The 23277-nt window shown below is 34.8% G+C and overlaps 3 protein-coding genes across 4 annotated transcripts; 1 reads left to right on the plus strand and 2 right to left on the minus strand.

Annotated features, from left to right (window-relative positions):
• Nucleotides 1-321: 321 nt before the first annotated feature.
• LOC106757156 (protein NETWORKED 3C) lies at nucleotides 322-3189 on the minus strand. 2 transcript variants are annotated; one of them, XM_014639759.2, is made up of 3 exons: nucleotides 3063-3189; nucleotides 2108-2232; nucleotides 322-1322 (listed from the first exon to the last, which is right to left on the minus strand). In XM_014639759.2, the coding sequence occupies exons 2-3, from the start codon at nucleotides 2202-2204 to the stop codon at nucleotides 520-522; spliced, it is 900 nt and encodes a 299-aa protein (XP_014495245.1). In that variant the 5' UTR covers nucleotides 2205-2232; nucleotides 3063-3189; the 3' UTR covers nucleotides 322-519. The 2 variants fall into 2 exon arrangements, with proteins under 2 accessions (XP_014495245.1, XP_014495244.1); XM_014639758.2 differs by having other exon boundaries at nucleotides 2108-2251; nucleotides 3063-3184.
• Nucleotides 3190-9241: 6052 nt separating this feature from the next.
• On the minus strand, nucleotides 9242-10022 carry LOC106757533 (myosin heavy chain IB-like). Its single transcript, XM_022778982.1, has 2 exons — nucleotides 9646-10022; nucleotides 9242-9509 (listed from the first exon to the last, which is right to left on the minus strand). The coding sequence occupies exons 1-2, from the start codon at nucleotides 9855-9857 to the stop codon at nucleotides 9419-9421; spliced, it is 303 nt and encodes a 100-aa protein (XP_022634703.1). The 5' UTR covers nucleotides 9858-10022; the 3' UTR covers nucleotides 9242-9418.
• Nucleotides 10023-17758: 7736 nt separating this feature from the next.
• Nucleotides 17759-21546, plus strand: LOC106757730 (protein TRANSPORT INHIBITOR RESPONSE 1-like). The gene is made up of 3 exons (XM_014640495.2): nucleotides 17759-18442; nucleotides 19737-20229; nucleotides 20333-21546. Exons 1-3 carry the CDS (start codon nucleotides 17973-17975, stop codon nucleotides 21128-21130), a joined length of 1761 nt encoding a protein of 586 aa, XP_014495981.1. The 5' UTR covers nucleotides 17759-17972; the 3' UTR covers nucleotides 21131-21546.
• Nucleotides 21547-23277: the final 1731 nt, after the last annotated feature.

The following is a 23277-nucleotide window of genomic DNA, read 5'->3' on the forward strand; positions in this document are numbered from 1 at the left end:
GTTCAAATTCTAGAAATGATTGTTTTAAATACTGAAAGACAACTTTATCTTTCATACCCTCAATAATACAAACAAACAAAACAGAGATATTATTAACTTTGGAACTACAGAACAGAAGCTGGGAAACTTTCCCATCACAGATTCAGAAGAAACATGGAAGATTCCTTCCTTTGCCTTCACTAACCTACATTAACTTCGGCAAATTGATCGAACTAAAGAGGAGTTAGTCATTTTTCCCTAGGACCACTATTTACTCTGATGGTGCTTAGGACCACAAATCACTTCCCGTTAGGAGGGAGAAGAATGCAAAAGACAGACAAGAACTCAAAGGGACTTCATATATAAAAGAATTCAAATACATTTGTAACGATTGAAACGAATACAACTGCAAAAGAATATAATGAATATGACTAAGCACACAAACTACGGAGATGAAGGAACAAAATGTAAGATTTTGGGAATAAGTTCCTAACATGAATATAAACATCTTCATAAGATCGTTTGAACATAATTAGTTAGTTATTTGCGACCACATGATGAGAGCTCAACGCTGGGCTGATTCCTCGGAGCACCACTGAACAACTTCATCGAAAAGGCTCCCACAAGTTTGTTGATCTCATCAAACGGTTTCTTCCATTTCTGGGTAGAGTCCTTGGTAAGGAAATTTCTCATCTTCACATTCTCCTGCTTCAGCAAATCTATTGCTAAACTCAGCTGTCTTATCACATCTATCTTCTCTTCATCCTTCTGTTTGAGTTGTTTCTTCTGTTCCTCATTCTCATCTCTAAGCCTTCCTATTTCTTCCCTCAACATCTTGACTTCCTCACAAATGGTGTTCTTCTCCTTGATTTGATCCCTATGAGCATTGTCCTCTTCATTGAGTCTTCTGACTTCGTCCCTCAGCTTCAGCAATTCATAACTCACGGCCACTGATGAAGCTTTGTCCTTTTTTGTGCAGCTGTGAACAAACTCGGTCCCCTCTTCCTCCTGCTCAGGATCATCTACTTCAGATTCCTCAGACTCGTACACATCACAATGCTCAGAATAGGTGTCGTACCCATTATCTGAAAAACACATCAACTTCTCTATCTGGTACTTGGCTGAAGCAAAAGGTGATCCCCCAGTAACGAGGTGTCCAATTCCAGTGGTATCAGGTTTGACTTGATCATAGCGCTCTGCTAGGGAGCGGTGTGTCCTGTAGAAATCCTCAACCATGCTCACAAGTTCTGGTCGCTTCTTGTAATACATCTCTGCACGTTTGGCAAAGGAATCTGCATCTTCTTCAATTAACTTTAGCATTGCCCTTGTCTTCACATTTAGCTCTGCCACAGATAATCACATAAATTTATTGCATATTAGGAAAAGAAAAAGGAAAATCACAGGCAAAACTCGTTAAAAGATAACACAATATCACAGAGAGAGGATTAAAACGGAGAGCCTCAGATTAGCATTTTGGCACATTCTTCATCGAAACGACAACCCGTGAAAATAAAACAATCACGGTGCGCACAAGTGTTGCCGATACTCGTACCAATAATACTTTCATCATCAGCTACTTCTCAAAATTCAATTCAATTCACTCATTCTTTTTCTAAACATAACAAAAAAAAAAACCTGGTTCCTTTTCCAATTTCAAAATTCAATTCAATTAAAAAAAAATATTAATACAACGCTTTAAATGAAGAACAAGTGCGAAACAGAACAGAACACAAAATTTTCATATCAAAGTCTCGCAACAATCGCAAATTGCAAGTAACGGCTAAGCAATTAGGGTTTGGTGAAACAGACCACGAAGAGGAACAGACTCTCTTTTAAAAACAACACAATCATTGGGCCTCTTCGGCCCATCTTTTGTAGCATTGATTATGGGCCCTCTTAGTGGACTCACTGTAGTATCCTTAAGTTGTATCTAGGTTAGGAAATCCAAAAGAAGAATGTGCAGAAAAAGGTTCCATGGGTAGCTCCAACGGCTAAATCCACAGGACAAAAGGTAGAGAAGATAAAGAAGTTGAAAAGTAACACCCAGATAAATCATAACCATCTTTTTCTACGTTATCACTGTTCAACTGAAAATAAAATTGTAACAAATTGATGATGCAATGCATACCAGAGAGTGTGGATTGAAGCCATGGGGATCGATTAGTAGTGTTCTGACTATCAAGCCACCACCACTGTGACGGTTCCTTCTTCATCGTTTCACCCATATTCTCCTTCTCTGAACAAACTTCTCCCCTAACAAAAATTGCTCAAGCTATGAAAAAAAATCAATCACTTGCACAAAAATAAAAAATACTGCTACCATATAGATTTTTCTGTTCGTTAAATAATATATTGCGGTTACAGAATATATCATCTAAGTCCTCCCTATGATTCCCGGAGCACAGGAAATAAGGTAGTTGTAGAAGATTTTGTGAAAATTCAAATTATATTATATGTAATTTTATCTATAAACTTATAAAATAATCTTTAGAAACCTTCTCTTGTATTTTTTCTTTTTATTTTAGACCATAAACTAATTTTATCCTAAAGAGAAGTTTTTTTTTTTTTTCTTTAATAGAGATAAAAAACCGTTCAAACATTAAATCTAGAAGATAATGGAAATTCAAAAGCAAGATCATTCCGGTAACTTCAAAACTGCTACCATGACAAAGCTAGCTAACATAAACTATTTAATTCACATCACAAAGATCTTTAACCTGATCTCCCTCGAGGATTAGATATCTCTTTTGTAGGATTTGAATAACAATTAATACCATCTCACTGTTTAGACTTATATTCAACGTAACCTTAAAAGCAACTCATAAAAACTGTCACTCTCTTTGTATAACTTATTTTAAGGTATTATTGGTGAGATGCTAAGTAGTAAACATTCAACTTTCAAAACCGCAAAACTAAATGAAAGGCAGAATAAAAAAAAAAAATCAACAGAGACATGATAAAGAAAGAGGCAAATGAGATGAAAACAGAGAGAGATAGAGGTACAGAACAATGGGACAAAAGACTCAAACTTTAGAATGCCCATTACACAAAATGAATTTAAAAACGGAGAAAGAAGATGATACCAGATTTAGGTCGTTGATTTAAGATGCATAAGGTTCGGTTCCTCACGTTTTGAAATCTGAGTCTTGTTCTTTCGTTCTGCTCTGTTCTGCAACTGTGGTGGAGTAGTCTCCACTCAAGTGTAGAGAGGGAGTGTTGTATCATAAATACCATGTTCTTTCTCATTTTGAATTTTTTTGTCTCATTCTGAACTCTCCACCTATCACAATCTCCCACGTGTATCAAATGTCTGGGCCCATCCCTCGCCTCAGGCCCATAACACTGACCCATTCAAAGCCTGAATTTCCACTTTCTTTTCTAAGGATGATATAAAAAATGGTTTTATCATAATCGAGCTTATAAAAAATGATTAGACTATGATTTATAAATGAGTAATAACTCATGATTAGTATTTATTTTTGTATAATTATAAATATTAAATAATGTTTGAAAAGCATGGAAGTTTTTGTGGATCTGATGGAGCGTGTGCAGTTAGCAATTTTAAAGAAAAGAAAAGTTTATGGTGCAACGGTCAGAAACTGTCACACTGCAAGTGTTTTATTTCATCTTTATGATGGCGAATTTAATTCCAGGTTTTGGACAAACTTCAAGACACCATAATTAAATCTATCTTTACGTTGATTCAAAGAAATTGGTTTGTCAATTATTTTCCAGAAAGAATGTCAACGTGCTTGTAGAGTAGGGGGTATATTAATAACACATGCATTTTTAACCACACATGCATATATTAATCTTGTAGTTATATTAAATCTTTATTTAATAGTCAGAGTATCGATTAATATTTTAAATACATTCAAAATCAAAAAATCTTAATAATAGAAACTGTATACTTTTTATATCCAAAACTCCAAATCATAATATATTCTCAATATTTTCATTATAACTATTAGGATGTAAAATCGAGATTAATGATCTAAACTTTCGTGAGTTAGTTTGAAATCTAAAAATTATCTTCAAGTCCAAGTTTTGGATTTAATTGTTCATTTAAACTGCTCCAGCATACCATAGAATGCATTTCAATGTCAAAGTGATACTTAAAAATAATGGTGTAATAAATACAATCACTTATCCATTTATCTTAAACTTATATTTATAAATTTTAGAATAATTTTTTTATTAATATTAGCCTAATCACTTAAGTAATTATTCTCTATCTTTAAATTGATCGATATTAAGATTAATCGACTTTCAGGTATATTGGTCTCACTAACTCTTCAAATGATTCGAGTTAAAATTGATTGTCTAATATATAACTAACAAACAAAATAATCATATGATATAATAACAAAAAAATGTTTGATTCACTATTTTATTATTATTATTATTATTATTATTATTATTGTTATTTTATATTCATATATATGAAAAAAAAATTATTATATTTTTTTTAGGGTGAAAATTCTCTTCCATAATATTTCTTTAGTAATTCAAACGCGATAAAATTGTTTCTTCAATTCTTGGTTAAGCAACAAACCTTAATAAAAGTTCAGTTTCTAAATTAAATTTTGAGAAAGGAAAGTTCAACTGGATAAATAGTAACACACACAAAGAAAACCTAAATTAAGTGTTTTTCGATAGTCAGTTTTTGTTCCTGTTTTATTTACTTAAAAAGGATTGAATAAAGATCCTTTATTTCACAACAACTTTTAATTATGGATAAAAAAGCTAATTATTATTCTACTGTTCACGAGTACTAAAAGGAAGTTGTTGAAAAATCAGGTTTAAATGTATGGATCAATCAAGTTTATCATAAATTCGATTCTAACTGAAAAAGTAATTTGTTTTCCTTACAAATTTTTAAGTCAAATCACTAACGATGTGTTCATTTCAAGCGATTTTACTGTTTATAGAAATTTGCGAGAGAAGAATTCAACTTATTTCGTGTTTGTTTGTGTTGAAATTTTGCGATGAAAAAGCACTGATTTGCGGGATTGCACTGTTGAAATCATCTTCGCTGTTTCAGAAAGATTTGCTATGATTTACGTGTTAATGACGGAAATGTCTACACTGTTATTAAAATTACTTTGCCCTGGGTAACATTTGAAACGTTACTCTGATTCTTAAGTTTAAGAATCAATTCAAACAAGCATTGGTCATGCATAGACTGACTTTTCCAGCTTGCTTTTGCAGCTCATTGTAGTGTAAGCTGGCGAGATTCTCTGGTTGACACAAAGGAAGAAGGCGCTTGCTTGATGATGAGGAGACAACCCGATGAAGAAGATGAAACTTGAAGCAGATGTATTCGATTCCACTAAAAGCCGTATCCGGTTTCAGCTTTGACAAAGATTTGCAAATGAGGTGTATTCGGTTACAGCCTCGTGTATGCGGTTCCAGCTTTCCCAAGATTTGCGAAAGAGGTGTATTCGGATACAGCCTCGCGTATCCGGTTCCAGCTTTCACGTGAAGGTGTATTCAGTTACAGGCGACGTTTTTGCGCACTTGCGTTCCTTGCTCCGGCGCAACATGAAGGTGGTGGAGATTTGGCAAGCTGGTGGACCATTTGTGTGTTGTGTAGCCTAGGCAAGGTGGTGGAGATTCATGAAGATAATTCTGTTTAATTGGTATTATGTGTAATTTTTTTTGTTGACAGTGAAAGAAGTTTATCATGAGTTAGGCACTATAAGAAACTGTTGTTAACATGTTTTCATACCAATTGCATTCGTAGAATGGAGGAGGTTGTGGAGGAGGATAGGGAGGTGAAGGTGAGGAGGATGGAGGAGGCGCACAAGAGTGGAAACTGGTGTTCTGTTGCGAGGAGGTGCAACAGTATATGTTGGAGATGTTGATGGGGGCTTCGGCAGAGTTGCTGGGGAGGGGGAGTGTCGGGACGACGTACAAAAGGGTGTTGGATTCGCGGTTGATTCTGACGGTGAAGAGGTTGGATGGGGGGAAGAGTGGGGAGAGTGATGGAATAGTGTTTCAGCGCCACATGGAGGCTGTAAGGAGGCTTCGCCGCCCCAATTTGGTTCCTTTGAGGGCTTATTTTCAGGCCAAGGTAGAGAGGCTTGTCATATATGATTATCAACCCAATGGCAACATCTTCAACCTCGTTGACGGTAGCCATTATCCATTTGTTAACATCAATTTTAATTCAAATGCACTGTTTAGTTGATCCCCCTTTGTATACATTTTTCTTTCACGTAAAAAAAAAAAAGTGTGAAATGAACCAAATTTCTTTTTATAATAACTTCATGCAATTTTCTTACTCTCGGAATAGAATTTTGTTTTCAAAAGTTTCAATGCATAAGTTGATTTTAATTTTCACAAGTTAGATTTTTTTATCCCTTTAACCCTCATAACACCAGTTCTTGGACTTTTAAAAATAAATTCATTTTATTACATTATAATTTTTTTAATAATTAAAAAATAATTTTAATAATTATTAATAAATTTGGTTTCTTTATCATCACTTTTATATTTATATATAACATTAAAAAATAACATTTTATATTACTTTAATAATTAGGGGTATTCTGGTAATCTTTAATTTCTACTAATTAAACTAATTTTTTAAATATGTCACATCAATCAAATCTTACACTAATTCTCACAAATTTTACCCTGAAATCCATTCTCAATTACCCACAAATTCACTCAAAAAAACAACAAAAAAAATTATCCTTAAATCCACTCAAATCCATTTAAATCATCTCTTCCAAATCATCTCTCTCAAATCCTACCAAACACGAACACACCCTAAGAAATGTGTCCATCTACATTAAACTTGTAACCAATAATCTTAATCAATACATCTAAATAACACACTTCATAAATATTAGATCTTATTATAGATTTTTATTTATATTACTGACGATTTTAACTCTTAGTAAATATTTTTTCTACGGTTAAAAAACTGTTGGGAAAATTATCGTTGAAAAATATTTCTAGCTGTTTTGTGTATAACTATTGTTACTTGCAGAGGTTTTATAGAAATTGTTCTTATTTACGGGTTCCTAAAAATCACGATCATTTTCGAGAGTTTCGTGAAAAATCACCGGTATTTATTGGAGTTATGAAAAATCGTCGATATTTGCTAGAGTTGCATAAAACCACTGATAGGTTCTAGATTTACGTGGTTGGGGTTTTGGTGATGCAAATAATTTAATTTTTTTATAATTCAAATGATTTGATTAAAAAGAAAAGTATTTAATAATAAACCAAAATCATCTAAATGTTTAATTATAAAGTAATTGAGGAATCAATCTTGACGGTTGCACTAAAGAAAGTGGATTTAGATATGAAGGTTCATTTATAGCTGTAAAATATTTACATAATTAAATGAATACACTAATAATTAAAAAAAGACTAACGGGAATATCAAAATTCTAGTATAATTAATATTGTAGAAATACTCTTAAGTGTATATTCTCATTGTTCACCATGATTCTTGCCATCATATATCTTATTTCCTCCAATGTCTTCAAACATTCTCTCAGAACTAAAGAAGGGTCTAAGCCCACCATTCGAGCCAGCTTTCTTCCTAATTGTATCACACATAAGGTGTTAAACTGTTAACAAGCCATAAAAAATATATATTCACATTACTATCCAAAAGTTTTAAAAATTTATTTAAAGCTTATGGAAGCAGTTTGGTTCATTTTATCTTCTCATTTTATTTTCATATAAGTTTCAATTTGAATGACATTTATAAAATCTAAATATACAAATAAGACTACGTAATTCAAAGTACTAAATAAGACTAACAACACAACAAAGGGACGGATCTCGAGACAGAGGAAGAGGAAGAGTGAACGAGAGAGGCATTGTGCGGTTTGGTGGAGATAATGTGAGAGAACACGAGACAGGAAGACCAATGGTGGAGAGGTTGGTGCTTCTCAAGAGGAGAGAGAAAATCGTGAATGGAAGAGTAGAAGGGAAACCGCAAAAAGGATTTCAATTTTTCTCTCTTTGCATTCCCTTAAATACCCCCAACAACGTTACATTACACATTAGAAAATTTTAACTTCAAATACTCCAATTGATATTTGTCAAGTTTGTTCTAACAAAATTGGCACAATAAAGTTGTCATACAAACATTTTCATTTTCATAAATGTGTTATTTATGTTAGAAGTAGACTCTAGACCTAATTCAATCCCACAAAATCAGTTTTTAAGATTGAGTTTACACTCACTTATATATTATAAATCAAACCTACTTATATATTCTAAATCGATCTTATCTCTAGTCGAGTATGGGACTAGACATTAATAGGTGGTCCGATAGCGGGTGAAATAATATGCCTAACAAACAACAATAAAATAGGTTTTAAAGATGGTTCTAATATTATGTTAGAAAGGAATTTTAAGCCTAACTCAACTCCATAAAACCAGCTTGTAAGTGGGGTTTGCATCCATATATATATATATATATATATATATATATATATATATATATATATATATATATATTTTAAATTGACTTTATCTCTAGTCGATGTGAGACTTCCAACAATTTATTTAAATAAAATTTGAAAATATGCTACGTAGGAAGAAAGTTATGATATTTTGAAAATAAATTAGAGTTGCATTTGTCAAAGTTTTCTCACCTTGACATCTCAATTTTTTCAATTCTTATAACTTGTTTTTATATTTTATTTTAAAACATTTGGCCTTCTCTTCTTACATTTTATACATCTTTAAAATTTTCAAGACGATTGAAATACTTAAGAAATTTTTAAAACTTGTAAATATTATTCCGTATTTATTTTTTAAAAGTTAGTCCCCAAATATTTATTTTAGTGAGAAGTTAGTCTTTCAACCAATGGATTAATAATAGAAGTGTAAATTAATAATTAAGTTTGAAATTAATACATTTCTCAATATCCACGTCCACAAGTAAATTGATGAATATACAATTGAATTGCCACTATTGTTATATGTATCCTGCACATGTTATCTATAAACTGAAATTTCAAAATGTTTGTTGTTATGTCTGGTGCCTAATGTTCTTCACACCTTTATCTTTTATATATGTGTGCTTAGAGTTTACATAGAGGTTTTACATTTGTGTGGTTAGTGTTTACCGATTAAAGATTAAAGATGCAGAAGATAGTTTATTCCATACCTGAAATCAGCCCAAAGTAAGAAAATTGGAACATAACAATAATATTATCCTTTTGCCATTATTTTGGTTTTTTTATGAATGGATAACCACTATAAAAATTTATATTAACTAGTGAAATCAGTGAAAAAAAAAAATTTATTTATTAAAAAAACGGTGAGCTAATTAAATATCAAGTAAAATAACAATGGCTTCGGTCCCAAGATAGCTAAGGCATAAAACCTTATTTGAACGACTAAAACAACGTTGTAAATGAACAATGGACAGACATGGCTCGACAGATTCGTGGGTTTCTTTTCAAAATGGAGGAGGTGGCATGCCTTGGCCTGGGCCGTGTCGGCCGGAGAAACAATCTCGGAATAAGCAACAACAGCACAGGCAGTAGAAGCTGCATTTCCCAGTCATCATGAATTAAAATTTAGAATTAGAAACTAACTACAGCATATAAAAATCATTATTGATTAATTGATAAACACTTTCATCATTTTATGCACCGGTTTTTTTCTCTAAATAATAATACTTACCATGAAGATAAAAGACCGCATATACCATCTGCACACCCACCAAAAAACCCGCCAGGCCCAAAGAAACCAGGTCCTCCAGGACCCCAACCAGGTCCCCCAGGCCCAGGACCCCAACCAGGTCCCCCAGGCCCAGGTCCCCAACCAGGTCCCCCAGGCCCAGGACCCCAACCCGGTCCCCCAGGTCCAGGACTCCCTGGTCCGCCAGGTCCCATGTTAACTGGCTTCCTTTTTACAATACCACAGTTTGCAGAGGCACAGAGAAACAACTTTCGCACCGCAACGAAGGCAACGAAAACTAAAATTTGAGACGAAATCTATGGCTCCTGTCCTATGGTTGTGAAGAAATAGGTGGCTCCTATTTAGAGGAAGTAACATTCAGCAACTTTCCTTCTTATCGAAGCGAAAGAAGTGCATGTTTTACTAATCAACATGATCTTGCCAACAAATATCTAACTATACTTCCAAACAACTAGTCAATGCCATTCTTACCTACCTCTCAAATCTACAAATCAAACAACAACAAAAACTGCCAATGTGACCATATAAGTGTTGTTATCCATCTTAGCATTTAAAATACAAAAACTAGTTACTCGGAAGTTTTTAAAGTTGTGATACTTACTCCTATAGTTTCTCTGAAACTATTTCAAAATCCACAAAGTGTTAGGTTGAATGCTTTAATTGTGATTAGATCTTGTACTTTTTGTCTGATACGTATATGCATGTTTTGTTAGTTGACTTATCATTTATAAAAATATTAACACGAAATATACAAATCAATGATAATTTTGAAATACAATGATGTCCCATCAACTCACAATTGTAATCAACAGAATCGAGTATAAGATTGTGTTGTATCAAGTTAGTGTCAAACTTCGACCCCTTTTATTCTGTCATCGAATAAATGTGGGGGCTCTTAAGGCTTAATTGATATGGCAGAAGCAAAGACTTTGATATACAGACACATTTCAAAGTTCCTCCAAATCAATTGAAAATGAGAAATCAATAATAGGATATTCAGAACCCCGAGTCGAAAAGTGCGGAAACAAAGAAAGAAAAAACCATTGAAAACGATCAAACAAAATCACAGAAATAACGAGAAAGAGGAGCCTCAGATTAGCATTTTGGCACATTCTTCATCGAAACGACAACCCGTGAAAATAAACTAACACGGTGCGCAGAAGTGTTGTCGCTGCTCATGCCAATAATACTTTCATCATCAACTACTTCTCAATTCAATTCAATACAACGCTCGAAACGAAGAACAAGACCAAAGCAGAAAAGAAAGTTTTCAAATCAAAGTCTCGCAACAATCCCAAATTGAAAGTAACAGTGATGCCAATTAGGGTTTGGTGAACCGGAACTTCCAGCGTCATAGACTTCCTCTTAAATACATCGGGCTTCTTCCCACTCTCCGACCCATCTTTCGTACTATGGGCCCTCATATTGAACTCACGGAGGCCCAGTAGCTTTATATCAGTGATACTTTTTATTGTTCTCCAACTTTACACCCACGGTTCTTAAGTAAACAAATATATAATAAATTAGACAATGAAGCCATGAGTTTATTCATCAATGACGTTAATTAGAATGCTGGTTTTATTATTCAATATGTAAGTGGTAAAACCATCATATATATACATAAATTTGTAGAGTTGATAGTTACATTTACTTTGTGTGAGTTCAAATTTACTTTAGTAGATTCGCTATACTTTTTAACAATTTCATTTTATGGTTAGTGAGATGTACCCAATGGCTTTAGCAACAGATAGGTACATCTGCACAATGTGGTTTCTGATTTTTCTAAAACTTGACTACAACATCGATTCATTGAAATAGAGAGAGATGCATGGATTGGGTGGTGAAAAGGATGTGTAAGGAGCAAATAAATAAAATATAAATGGTAATTAGGAGTTCCTAGACTTGGCAATGAATGTCCCACTTCAATTAAAAGAGAAGATCCATGAGAGTTGAGGAAAAGGAAAGTGAAAGTTCTTGATGTCCAAAGAAAAAATATCCAATCATCCATCATACCAACAAAGATTTATGGTGACACTTGGGGTTTCCCAATTAATATCAAGTAGTTGTTGTACTGTGACCTCAAAAATAAAACAAAAACTGAAGTTGAAGCAGATCTATGAAGGATTATTTTGGTTGTTCTAGTTAAAGCAAGCTATATTAAGAACAAAATGATGGCCTAGCTAGGTCATTGAATCTGAGTTTGAAAGAAACAGATTTGGCAATGCGATTCTGGAAAAAGTTGGGTTTACAAAGAAGTCAATGTCGCTTGAATTGGTCCCCAACAGACAAAGGTTAATAGAGGTTGACAGTGTAGTCCTTGGATTAGTGGTCCTCTTCACCAGTGGTCCATAAAATGTCCTAAAGTAGCTTGGTTCATGAATCAGGTCTAATGTGGTATACCAACCAACTATCAAAACCATAATAAATTAACTAATACAAAGTTCCGAATTTACGAAATTTTGCATTCATCTCAGATATTTGTATGCATGATACACAAATCCCTATAGATATAACACATCTGTCTCAACTTGGAGTCAATGTAGCAGAATCAAGAAGAAAAAAACTGTGAAAAACCAGGAAAAAAGATGTTATCAAATGACATTCTTGTTTACATGCTTGAACACAACTTAGCCTGATCAGTGTTGGACCTTATAAAATAATAAAGTGGCATGCACATTCAATCCACTGATCAGTGTTGGACCTTATATGGACCACAATGGCCCTTCAATGAACAGAAAGCTTCAGAAGACTCTGATAACTGCGCAGAAAATCCACAAACGAAGCTGATAACTCAAAGATAAAAATTTAAATCTGTAACATGCTTTCTTTTCATGTTTTATTTTCTTTATTTCCATTCTTTTGAATATTTGTATGGAGGGATGAATGAGTTGTGACCTGAGATTTGAGATTTGAGATTTGAGAGTTGCTTAAATTTTGTGTGTGGTCCCAACACATACAATTTTATCAATGATGTCACACATTAACCACTTTATGTGCCACATTCACATGTGATGTGGTCAAACCAGGAATATTCAATACCATTTCTGAGTATATCTTTCAGTTCTTCAAAGTTATACATGTACAAGTGCTACCAACATACTTCATCTTTCACTTTTGAATTTGTTTGAATTGTGGGGGGTGGAGATAAGAAGAAAAGAAGGTTAAAAATGTAGTTTGATCGATGTGGGATATGTTCAGGGAACTATATATATATACACCAAAGAACTAGGAAGAAAAATGAAAGCATTGTATAGAATCAAATGGTGTTGTGGTGAAGTAAGGAAAGAAACCAGGTAAAAGTGAAGAGTTTGGTGTACTAGATGATGCAAATTGTCAAAGAATGTGCAGAAGTATTGACTAAGTGGTGCATTAAACGTGCCAGATTTAAATTTGTCATGTAGTGGACTAACTAGGAATAAGTTTTTCGCCTTTTGGAAAAAGACAATCCACAGAACATGGAAAGGGTGGAGGCTTGGTGCTAGTTTTTTTGAAAAATCGTGTTGCGGTGGGTTGGTATGATATAAGAACACCAAATTTCGAAATCATAGCTTTGATTTTCCAACAAGTGAACTAAATCTGATTTGGATTCAAAACAAGCTCGGTTTTTGTCAGAGTATCTATCGTTTAAGAGGAAATCACGTAATCAATCCTGAGCCACCTAGTTGAATTGGTTGCATAAAAAAGTAGCACAATTTGAACGTGTGATTGAAGTTGTGTGTGTACATGCACATTGTTCCATTATGGTTATCACCGTTGGTTTCGATTCACTGCACATACCAATTATTCGCTAAGTTATTTTATTCCTTTTTACTAAAGTTGGGTTGAGTGAGCTTCTTTTAGGTTAGGTATGTATGTAAGCATGCATAAAAATTGAGTTTGAAAAGATATTAATATTTGGAAAATGTATTTTTAATAATTTTTTTTTTGATAACTTTTTACATTTGTGAGTGATTTGTTTTAAATTAAATAATGTATAAAGGCAGCATTTTAATTTACAAACAAAATTTAAGTATATAGAAATAAATAAATTTAAGGTACATATTAAACTGGGTAAGGATGTATTAGATTGAAATGGAGATAAAGAGAAAAGACACTAACTAATGATCAGATAGAGACCCTTCCACTAATGGAAAAGCTAATTGACATATACATAATTAAATAACATAGCTTTCAATCACGTGCACCTGATCTCCATGATTGCCTTCACTTTCATTTGAGCAACAAATTATGGTCGTCCAATACTTCTTCAATATTTAACGCTACTATTAAAAAATGTCTTTATCTTCCTATTTCTTTCATATTCAATTCTCACTCTCTTTTCTTTTTATTACCTAAACAATACAAAATGTGTTTAGATAAATTTCCTAAAATGCTTATAAGAGAACAACTATATTTCCTAAACTACAGCTGAAAATATAGAATAGAATTTGTGTTTGATTTGCTTTTTCGAACAAAAGTTATGGATAACTAATCACCACGAAATCGCTTACCATACCAAGAATTTTTCTTGCTTTCTTTTAGACAGCAGAATTTTTGGTGCCATATCTAGTGGCAGACTTTTTCACAGTCATATTAAAGATACATTAATTGTGAGTGTGTTTTTAAACAGTAGAGCTACAAGTATAGGAGTATCCAGGTTCAATTTTTACATAATTATTTAAATTAAAAATTTAATTTAATTTAATATCAAAATTAAATAAAAACAATTTAACTATATTTGTAATGCATGAAATATAGTGAATTTTTCTTTTTTGTGCTTTTTTTTTTAATTCAAACACTGAAAAACTAAAATGAAAGGAAATTTTACTAGGCATTTTATGTTGTAGTCAAACTTACATCACGTTTGAATCTTTTCTTAAAAAGTAATCTGAATTTATTATTATAAAAATGAGTTTCATTTAATTTCAATTAATTTTAATGTACAATTTAAATCAAATCAAAGTAATGTTTCGCGGATAATATATTTAGACAATTTTTTTTTTACAATATTTGAACATCAATCTTAAATTATTCCATAATAATGTTTATGACTATTATTATTGATTATGGAGTGATTTAAGACTAATCAGAAACATAACCAATGTTTAAATGTTATAAAAAATATTTTCTAAATATCATTATTATTTTTTATTTGTGTAGTTATAAATTTGACAATATTTTTATTTTTTATTTTTTAAATGATTTTTAAAAATGAAATGTTAACAAAACACATCCTCTAAAACCAGCAATATTATTTTTCGAATAATTACGTTGTGTTGTTGTATTATCTGCTGCACCGCACCAGTTGGTTGTTGAATGTGACTTTGCCATGTATGATTTCACCGGCATGTGTTCCGCCATGCTTTCCGCTCTATTTCCATGGAGGGATCCAACCTTCATTTATTTTCCGTCTTTCCCATTCTCGACATTGGATGTGTCACTTCACGTGCACCCACTAACACAAATCATCTAATCTCAATATTTCTATCTGCTCTTATTTTCAATTATTATTATTATTATTTAATTTCTTTTCTGAAATCAATAAAATTGGAGGGTACTTAAACAGTAGTAGCAGGCGAAGAGAGAGAATCCAGGAGAACCGTGCGTGGACTTAATAATTAAATCTGAATTCATTAATGCGTTTTTAAAGTTATGAGCTTGATTTCTTGGCAATTAAATAATGAACTATACGTGCAAGACAACTCAGGAGGTCTTGCTTTACCATTTTAATACTGCAAATTATTGGAGTTCATAGTTCAAACGGATTAATGAACTCCTTTTTTAGGCATCATTAGCAGAAATTGGTTTGTGATTATTTTAAGCAAAACTTTTCGGTGTTTCTTGAAATAATAATAACAATAGCAATTATTTTTGTATTTTGAAAAGAGCGTGAATAGAGACAAAGAGAGGTCGATTAAAGATGATATCCGAACCGTTGATTCCACCCGTCTGAGTCTCTCTCTCTCGTTTTACTGTCTAGTCTCAGCTTTTCGACACAAAAGGGACAGCTCAATGGAGTCCATGCCCAGCGAGCGAAACCCCATACTATCATGTCGTTGTCATCTCCTGACCACAATACCCTTTTCCCACGCTACAAAACCCACAACAACCAAGGCTACTTAAGTCATTTTCTAAACCCTCGCCAATAATTTGGGTAGTGCTCATCTCTCATACGTGCTAGAGATTTACCAGCTTATGACTGGCAGTGAAGAAAACCAATAAGCGATTTTTGTGTTTGTGATTATCTGAAGAAAGAAAGGAAAATCGGGGCAGCTAGGGTTTAGGTTTTGTTGGCATACGTTTAACTAAACTACAATATACAATACACCCGCAGACCGTACACTGTTGAAAAAGCTTCTGATGAGGGAGAAGAAGAGAACTTTGATAGAGATGCAACGTGCAGCTTGTTTGTACTTTAATCGATTCCTCACCAGAGCCAATGGATTCCTCTCTGCTGCTATTCCTCTTGTTTTTGTTTTTTTTTTTTTTCTACTTCAACGCACCGTTTTGAGGGGTGTGCTTTTAATTAAAAATATGTATTTATGTAATTAATGTGTAGTAGTTTTTAAAATGTAATTTAATGTTAAATTTTTTGGGGAAAGTAGAGTGTGTGAGAAGGCGAATTTGATACGTAATTTGTGAAAAAGGAGAAAGGAAGCGGTTGGTGCATTGAATCGTTAATTTGGTGGTAGCTTGACACGATGGAGTTCTTTTCTTGGTGTCTAGAATAAAATTTGACTGAATATATACCAAGGATGAAAAGCCAATCAATTCTTGCCTTGATAAACATGTTCATCTACTTGGTTTCTTATTGGAGATTGCCGACAATTTTTAGAGAATTACTTGTCACCTTGAACTCAAGATAATAATACCATTTAACTAACCAAACATCTATGATCGGCATCTACCAAAATGGGGGAAAGGAAGATTGCTAAGCTAACCAATTCCGTAACTCAACACATTTATATGCTATTTCATGCCTTTGCTTTCCTCTATTCAGATTCTTTTGCACCTTTTTTTTTTCTTAATTCACCAACCAAAACTACTTTTGATCCTCATCTTTAATTTGCTTTTTCCCTCAATACTCTAATTATTATTTATTAAATTTTATTGACTGTGATTCTGAAATTAAATATCACCTGTATTACTATTGTGTGTGTGTCGTAGATGCTTAACCGAGCTTTCTCGAACAAATAAAATTGATTATTGATGAAAAAGAAAGAAAATTATAGCAATTATCATGATAATATAATGATTAGTGAAAGAAAAGCGACAAAGTTAGAATAACATGATTTCATTTGGTAAGGTTAACGATAATAGGTTAATTGATGGTTCTGTATTTTGACATTTGCACGATAAGTTCATTAATGCAGGGTGATTCGTACGCATATGGTAAACAATGGCATAGATGATTAGATTAGTGTGTATGGTGGCATTGATAAAGTGGACCTAGGTTTCTTTTGAGGGGAGAGATTGAGTGAGAAAAATAAGTTTGATACCAAATGTGTGAGAAACCGGAAACAAATATCTGACTGTTAGAATCATAGAATGAAACAGTCATATATGATTGGACGGCCGTGATGTCATGATTTCCAGACTTCACTTCATATCATTCATTCCTTCAATAAATTATACAATCCCAACCTTTCTTCTTTTATTTTTCTTTCAGATATAATATCATGCTTCCATCACCGGTGGTCCCCACCGTATCCTCTCCCATCCCTTCAGATCCAGCCGTGCAATGCGAATCATGAGATTCCCTTCCACACCACTTCCCTACACATCATAACACTTTATCAAAACCCTCCCTCCGCGATAAAACCCTGTCGGTCTCCCCATCCCTTCGACTCGCGAGAAAATAACGACACTAACAAAATATCGTCTCCTTTTGGTCCACGCCTTTCACGTACACCCGTTTTCTGCGGCTCCTCTTCCATCCTTCTCAACGGATAAGATATTATGATCACCTCTTCGCACTCCCCATCTAACGGTTTCCATTTACCCACGTGTCCCCTTCACAGTTGCTCACCCAAAAAGAAAACGAAAAACCATCCATCACCTGTCACCAGTTCACCACCACCTATTTAACCATGGTTAATTTCTAACCTTACCTGGCACACACAGCATAGACATAAACTCCTTATCCTCTCTCTCTCTCTCTCTCTCTCTCTCTCTCTCTCTCTCTCTCTCTCACTCACATCACGTTACACATACTACTCTCGCTTCTTGTTAATGGCGTCTCAGATCTAGCAGTACGAGCGCTTCGCCGTTTCTGCTACTTTCTCATCGTGGAACGACGCCGTTTGGGTGGCTGTTGTTAGTGTTTCCCTATGCAGAGAATGGCCTACACGTTCTCGTTTCCGGAGGAGGTGCTGGAGCACGTGTTCTCCTTCATTGAGAGCGAGAGGGACCGGAACGCGATCTCGCTGGTGTGCAAGTCGTGGTACGAGATCGAGCGGTGGTGCAGGAGGAATGTTTTCGTGGGTAACTGCTATGCGGTGAGCCCTGTGATGGTGATCAAGCGGTTCCCGGAGTTGAGATCCATTGCGCTCAAGGGGAAGCCGCACTTCGCGGACTTCAACTTGGTCCCCGAGGGTTGGGGCGGTTACGTCTGTCCGTGGATCGCCGCCATGGCCTGCGCCTTCCCCTGTCTCGAAGAGATCAGACTCAAGAGGATGGTCATCACCGACGAGAGCTTGGAACTCATCGCGAAGTCCTTCAAAAACTTCAAGGTGCTGGTTCTCACTTCATGCGAGGGTTTCACCACTGACGGACTGGCCGCCATTGCTGCCAACTGCAGGTTTCTTTATTTCCTTTTCTCATTTGCTTATCGCTGAGCGAAACGGTACATTGCTCGACTTTGTGGATTATTATTGTTAGTGATAGCAGCCAGTAGGTAGTTGTCGCTGTAACTAACGTGTTCCCTTGTCGCCGGAAGAACTTCTGGTTCGGATCTTCGCTACTGAGGGATGTTTTGCCCTATGGTTAATGTGAACGAGGGCTCTCTTGTCATTTTCATGCTCAGATTTGACTCATTCAAAATGAAAGGCTATATACGTTGAAATTTAACTTCATCTTGGACTTGGGGTTTAAGAGCTGAAATTCTAATTGAAATTTTGTTCAATGGGTTTTCTAGTTTTTGGTTAATGTGTTTTTGGGACGAACATCGTTGTGAATTCGAGGGACGTGTCGTTATTTTTATTCGTTTTCTCAGGTGTATGTTAGATCTGCTCTTCCCTTTCAAGCCTTGTATCGCTTATGGTCTGGGGCTATTTGTAAAAAATGTTTGAAATTTTGACACCGTGGGTGTCATTGATTTGGATGTTTAGTAATTTGACCCGTGATGTGATTTTGGGGTTTACCTTTAGTTACGTCTTGGTTTAAATGACTGTTGTAGTATCCTATTAGATTAGATGCTTGGTTTTTGTTGTTATTATTATTATTGTTACTACTATATTATTATTATTATTATTATTCTTATTATTGTTACTACTATATTATTATTATTATTGTTATTGTTGTTAATTATTAATAAATAATAATAGTAATGGTAATAGTAAGCCAGTCCCTCCTGTTAATTTCACTCGCTAGCCACGGGAGTACGCACTGTTGGGTTGTTTACATTAATATACTTTGGAGCATTCATTTTTCCTGGATGTTGATTTCACTTCTATCCCCTATTTTATTTTTTGCTGCTACAAATTCAATAATTTAATTTTTGATTCACTGATGACGTGAAATTTTATGATTGGTTGGCGAGATAAAAAAAGCTTCTTACTAACAATGCTTATTATATAATTTATCATGGACAATCTTGCATGGTTAAAGGAACATTTTTTACTTGATACCGGATGAGAGGGATTTGTGTAAACCATGTGAGAAAAGTTTATTTCTCTCTTCTTCCAAGCTTTTACTTTATGCATGGCGCATCTGTGATGAATAGGATGATATGTTAATATTGGGGCATTGACAATAACAACGTGTTAAATATTTGGTGTGGTCCGTGTGGTCAGAACCTCAGAAGATGCTAATTTCTGAACTGAAGTGTCTCGATACTGTCATTGATAAACCCTCTGTCTGCTTATGCGTTGTAGGAATTTGAAGGAGTTGGACTTGCAAGAGAGTGAAGTGGATGACCTTAGTGGGCACTGGCTAAGCCATTTTCCTGATTCCTACACGTCACTAGTGTCACTGAACATCTCTTGCTTAGGCAATGAGGTGAGTTTATCTGCACTGGAGCGTCTGCTTGGGAGGTGTCCCAACCTGCGGACCCTGCGCCTTAATCGTGCTGTGCCCCTTGATAGACTACCCAATCTACTTCGTCGTTGTCCTCAGCTGGTTGAGTTAGGCACCGGAGTTTACTCAACAGAGATGCGACCAGAGGTCTTCTCAAACCTGGAAGCCGCATTTTCTGAGTGCAAGCAGTTGAAGAGCTTGTCTGGTTTTTGGGACGTCCTCCCATCGTACCTCCCAGCTGTCTACCCCGTCTGCTCCAGGCTAACATCGTTAAACTTGAGTTATGCTATTATTCAGAGCCCTGATCTTATTAAACTTATCAGTCAATGCCCAAATTTGTTGCGTTTGTGGGTATGTCTTATTTGTTTGCCTGCCCATGTCTATATTACGTCTCCGATTCAGTGATCGGAGTCATACTTTTAAATTCTTTTGCTGATTAAGGTGATTGCTACAGGTTCTGGATTACATAGAAGATGCTGGTCTTTATAACCTTGCTGCATCATGTAAGGATTTAAGGGAATTAAGGGTGTTTCCGTCTGACCCATTCGGTTTAGAACCAAATGTTGCATTGACAGAAAAGGGCCTTGTCTCTGTGTCTGAAGGTTGCCCCCGGCTCCAATCAGTTCTATATTTTTGTCGTCAAATGTCTAATGCAGCCCTGCGCACAATTGCGCAGAACAGGCCAAATTTGACTCGTTTTCGGCTTTGTATCATTGAGCCTAGAACGCCCGATTATCTTACGCATGAGCCACTTGATTCTGGTTTTGGAGCCATTGTAGAACATTGCAAGGATCTGCAACGCCTATCTCTGTCTGGTCTTCTTACAGATCGTGTTTTCGAGTATATTGGGACTTACGGGAAGAAGCTGGAGATGCTATCTGTGGCTTTTGCTGGAGAAAGTGACCTGGGGCTTCATCATGTGCTATCTGGGTGTGATAATCTTAGGAAGCTGGAGATCAGAGACTGCCCCTTTGGTGACAAGGCGCTTTTGGCAAATGCTGCAAAGCTGGAGACAATGCGATCCCTTTGGATGTCCTCCTGCTCAGTGAGTTATGGAGCATGTAAGCTACTGGGTCAGAAAATGCCCAGACTCAACGTTGAAGTCATTGATGAAAGAGGACCTCCAGATTCTAGGCCGGATGATTGTGCTGTTGAGAAGATTTATATTTACAGGACTGTTGCCGGGCCAAGGTTGGACATGCCTGGTTTTGTGTGGACAATGGAAGATGATTCTTCACTAAGGCTTGAGTGATTACGCTGTGGATTGAGCCGAGGAGTCTAATGCCCCTTTGATTTGGGAAATTGTCAATGACAGGTACACGCTCAGTATGCAATCTCTAGTGAATTTACTGTTGCCTGGCTTACATAGATGCAGTTGTGGCTTGTCTTTGAGCTAGGTACGTGAAAGAGAGTACGCCGACGGCTTGAGCTCGAATGCCATTCATTTTACACTGGCTGAGCTTACGAGATGCTCATTTACCGATTAATAAATAGACTGAAACTGTTGTTGTATGTGCGTTCGATACTAATTATATTACTCATCATACTATAATATTCGCGGCCTTCAATTTATTTGTATGCTAATTTTGTCTTTCGTTAGTAGGATGTTGGACACATTTGTCTTTCTAATTAAGCATTCTCAATTTATAATATTCGTATTGTAATGCCCGCGTTATTAGCACTTAGGAATTTTTGATGCATTTGTGTCTAATGCTGAAAAGCAGAATCAAGATGAACTATCGATCATCGTGGAGGGAAAAAAAATTGTCCTATAGTTAAAATTGTTTTTGTGGCCCCATAAAATGGTAGTTTCTTAATTTGTCAGCATTGAACTTTTTCATCGTAGATCATATAGAAGTTCTAAATCCATGGTTCTTAGCGGACTAAGTTCGTTATTTGGTGAAGTGTCCCTGTGTAAACATTAGAAAACTATGAATTGTTAAAAAAGATGTGAATAAAGTAAAAGCAAACTTGTTCAAGTAGATAAGCTAAACGGTTGAAGAAGCTTTATTAATAGTCCCTATAATAAACCTATGTATAGAATCATACATAAAAGAGTCAGGTTTTGTTTAAATATTTAACGTTATTGCTTTTAGTTTACACATAGTATAGTATTATTTTAAGGTACTGAATGGTAAGGTATCTAGTTCGTAGGCCCTCTACACATTTTAGGTGGGTTGATTTTATTGGCGGATAATGACAATGTGTTGCTTTGAAGAGCTTGCTAAATCGGAATGAAAGCAGTGTGTAAAAGGCTGCAATGGATGGCTGAGAAGAGGTTTAAAAAGTTTTGGTTGAGGAGGAGAAGAATGAGGAGGTTTCAGGTGGGTTTGTGGCAGTGGGATTTTGAAAAAGCAAAAGAAAGAGGTAAAAATGGTCTCTCAGGTGTGTGTGGTGACATCTGCTTTTTCATTGAATGTTTATCGGGGAAAGAGAGGAGGAGATCCTCGACTGGCGAGCCACGTGATAGATTCGGTCACATTGGATGGTGTCCCTTGCTTTTTCTCCTTCATTCAACTTGTCTTTTTCCAAAGAACACATCAATTACATTTTTGTAGAAGAAGTGAACAACTTTTGTTTTACAGAAAAAGAAGAGAAAAAGTAGGCAAGACAAGAAGATTATGTTGCAGGAAAAAGAAAAGGGCCAAGGTGTGCGAGTAGTAGTGAGACCAGCTTTCATTACTTAATCATGGCCGCACGTTTCATCTTCATCACCATCATCATTTTTATTCTCTTATTATTAAATTAACTCTCCCATATCCTTCTTTTTGGGCTTTGTACTGCAACTGCAAGGCATCTTAAGCCCATGTTATGAGGACTATTCCTTCCTGCACTTCCATATATTTCAATTTACACTTTTATACGGCTGTTAAATGACGTATTTATCTCTATCTGTTTTTCTTTCCATCTCCATCCTAATATGTAACTATATTGGTATCCTAGTATTAATAGCATAATGTATACAGTTATGTTAGCTTATTATTTATGTTATATTCAAAGTTATATATAATTAACCATTCAAACAACCTTTTTTTAGTTAATATCTCTCATAAAGTTAATTTCGATGTAATAATAGCTAAACCCTTTACATTGATATTCAATCACAAATTATTGTAAAGTTTGCTATCTTTTATCATAATTATTTTACAAAATATTATAGATGATGATTTCTTTTACTAGTTAGTAATTTTAACAAATTTACATCAATAATACTGTTAAAACAATTTCAACTAATAATCATAAATCAAGAAATGAATTGGTTTTTCAAAATTTTAGTTCATTATAAATTTTTAAACAATTTTCAAAATACCTTTAATCAATTAACATGCTGTATAGTAAAATACTGAACTTTTGAAATCTTTACATCAAAATACTAGAAGATGATGAAAGACAGAGAAA

The sequence above is a fragment of the Vigna radiata genome, chromosome 3 (assembly GCF_000741045.1).
Source record: "Vigna radiata var. radiata cultivar VC1973A chromosome 3, Vradiata_ver6, whole genome shotgun sequence".
Classification (NCBI taxonomy): domain Eukaryota; kingdom Viridiplantae; phylum Streptophyta; class Magnoliopsida; order Fabales; family Fabaceae; genus Vigna; species Vigna radiata.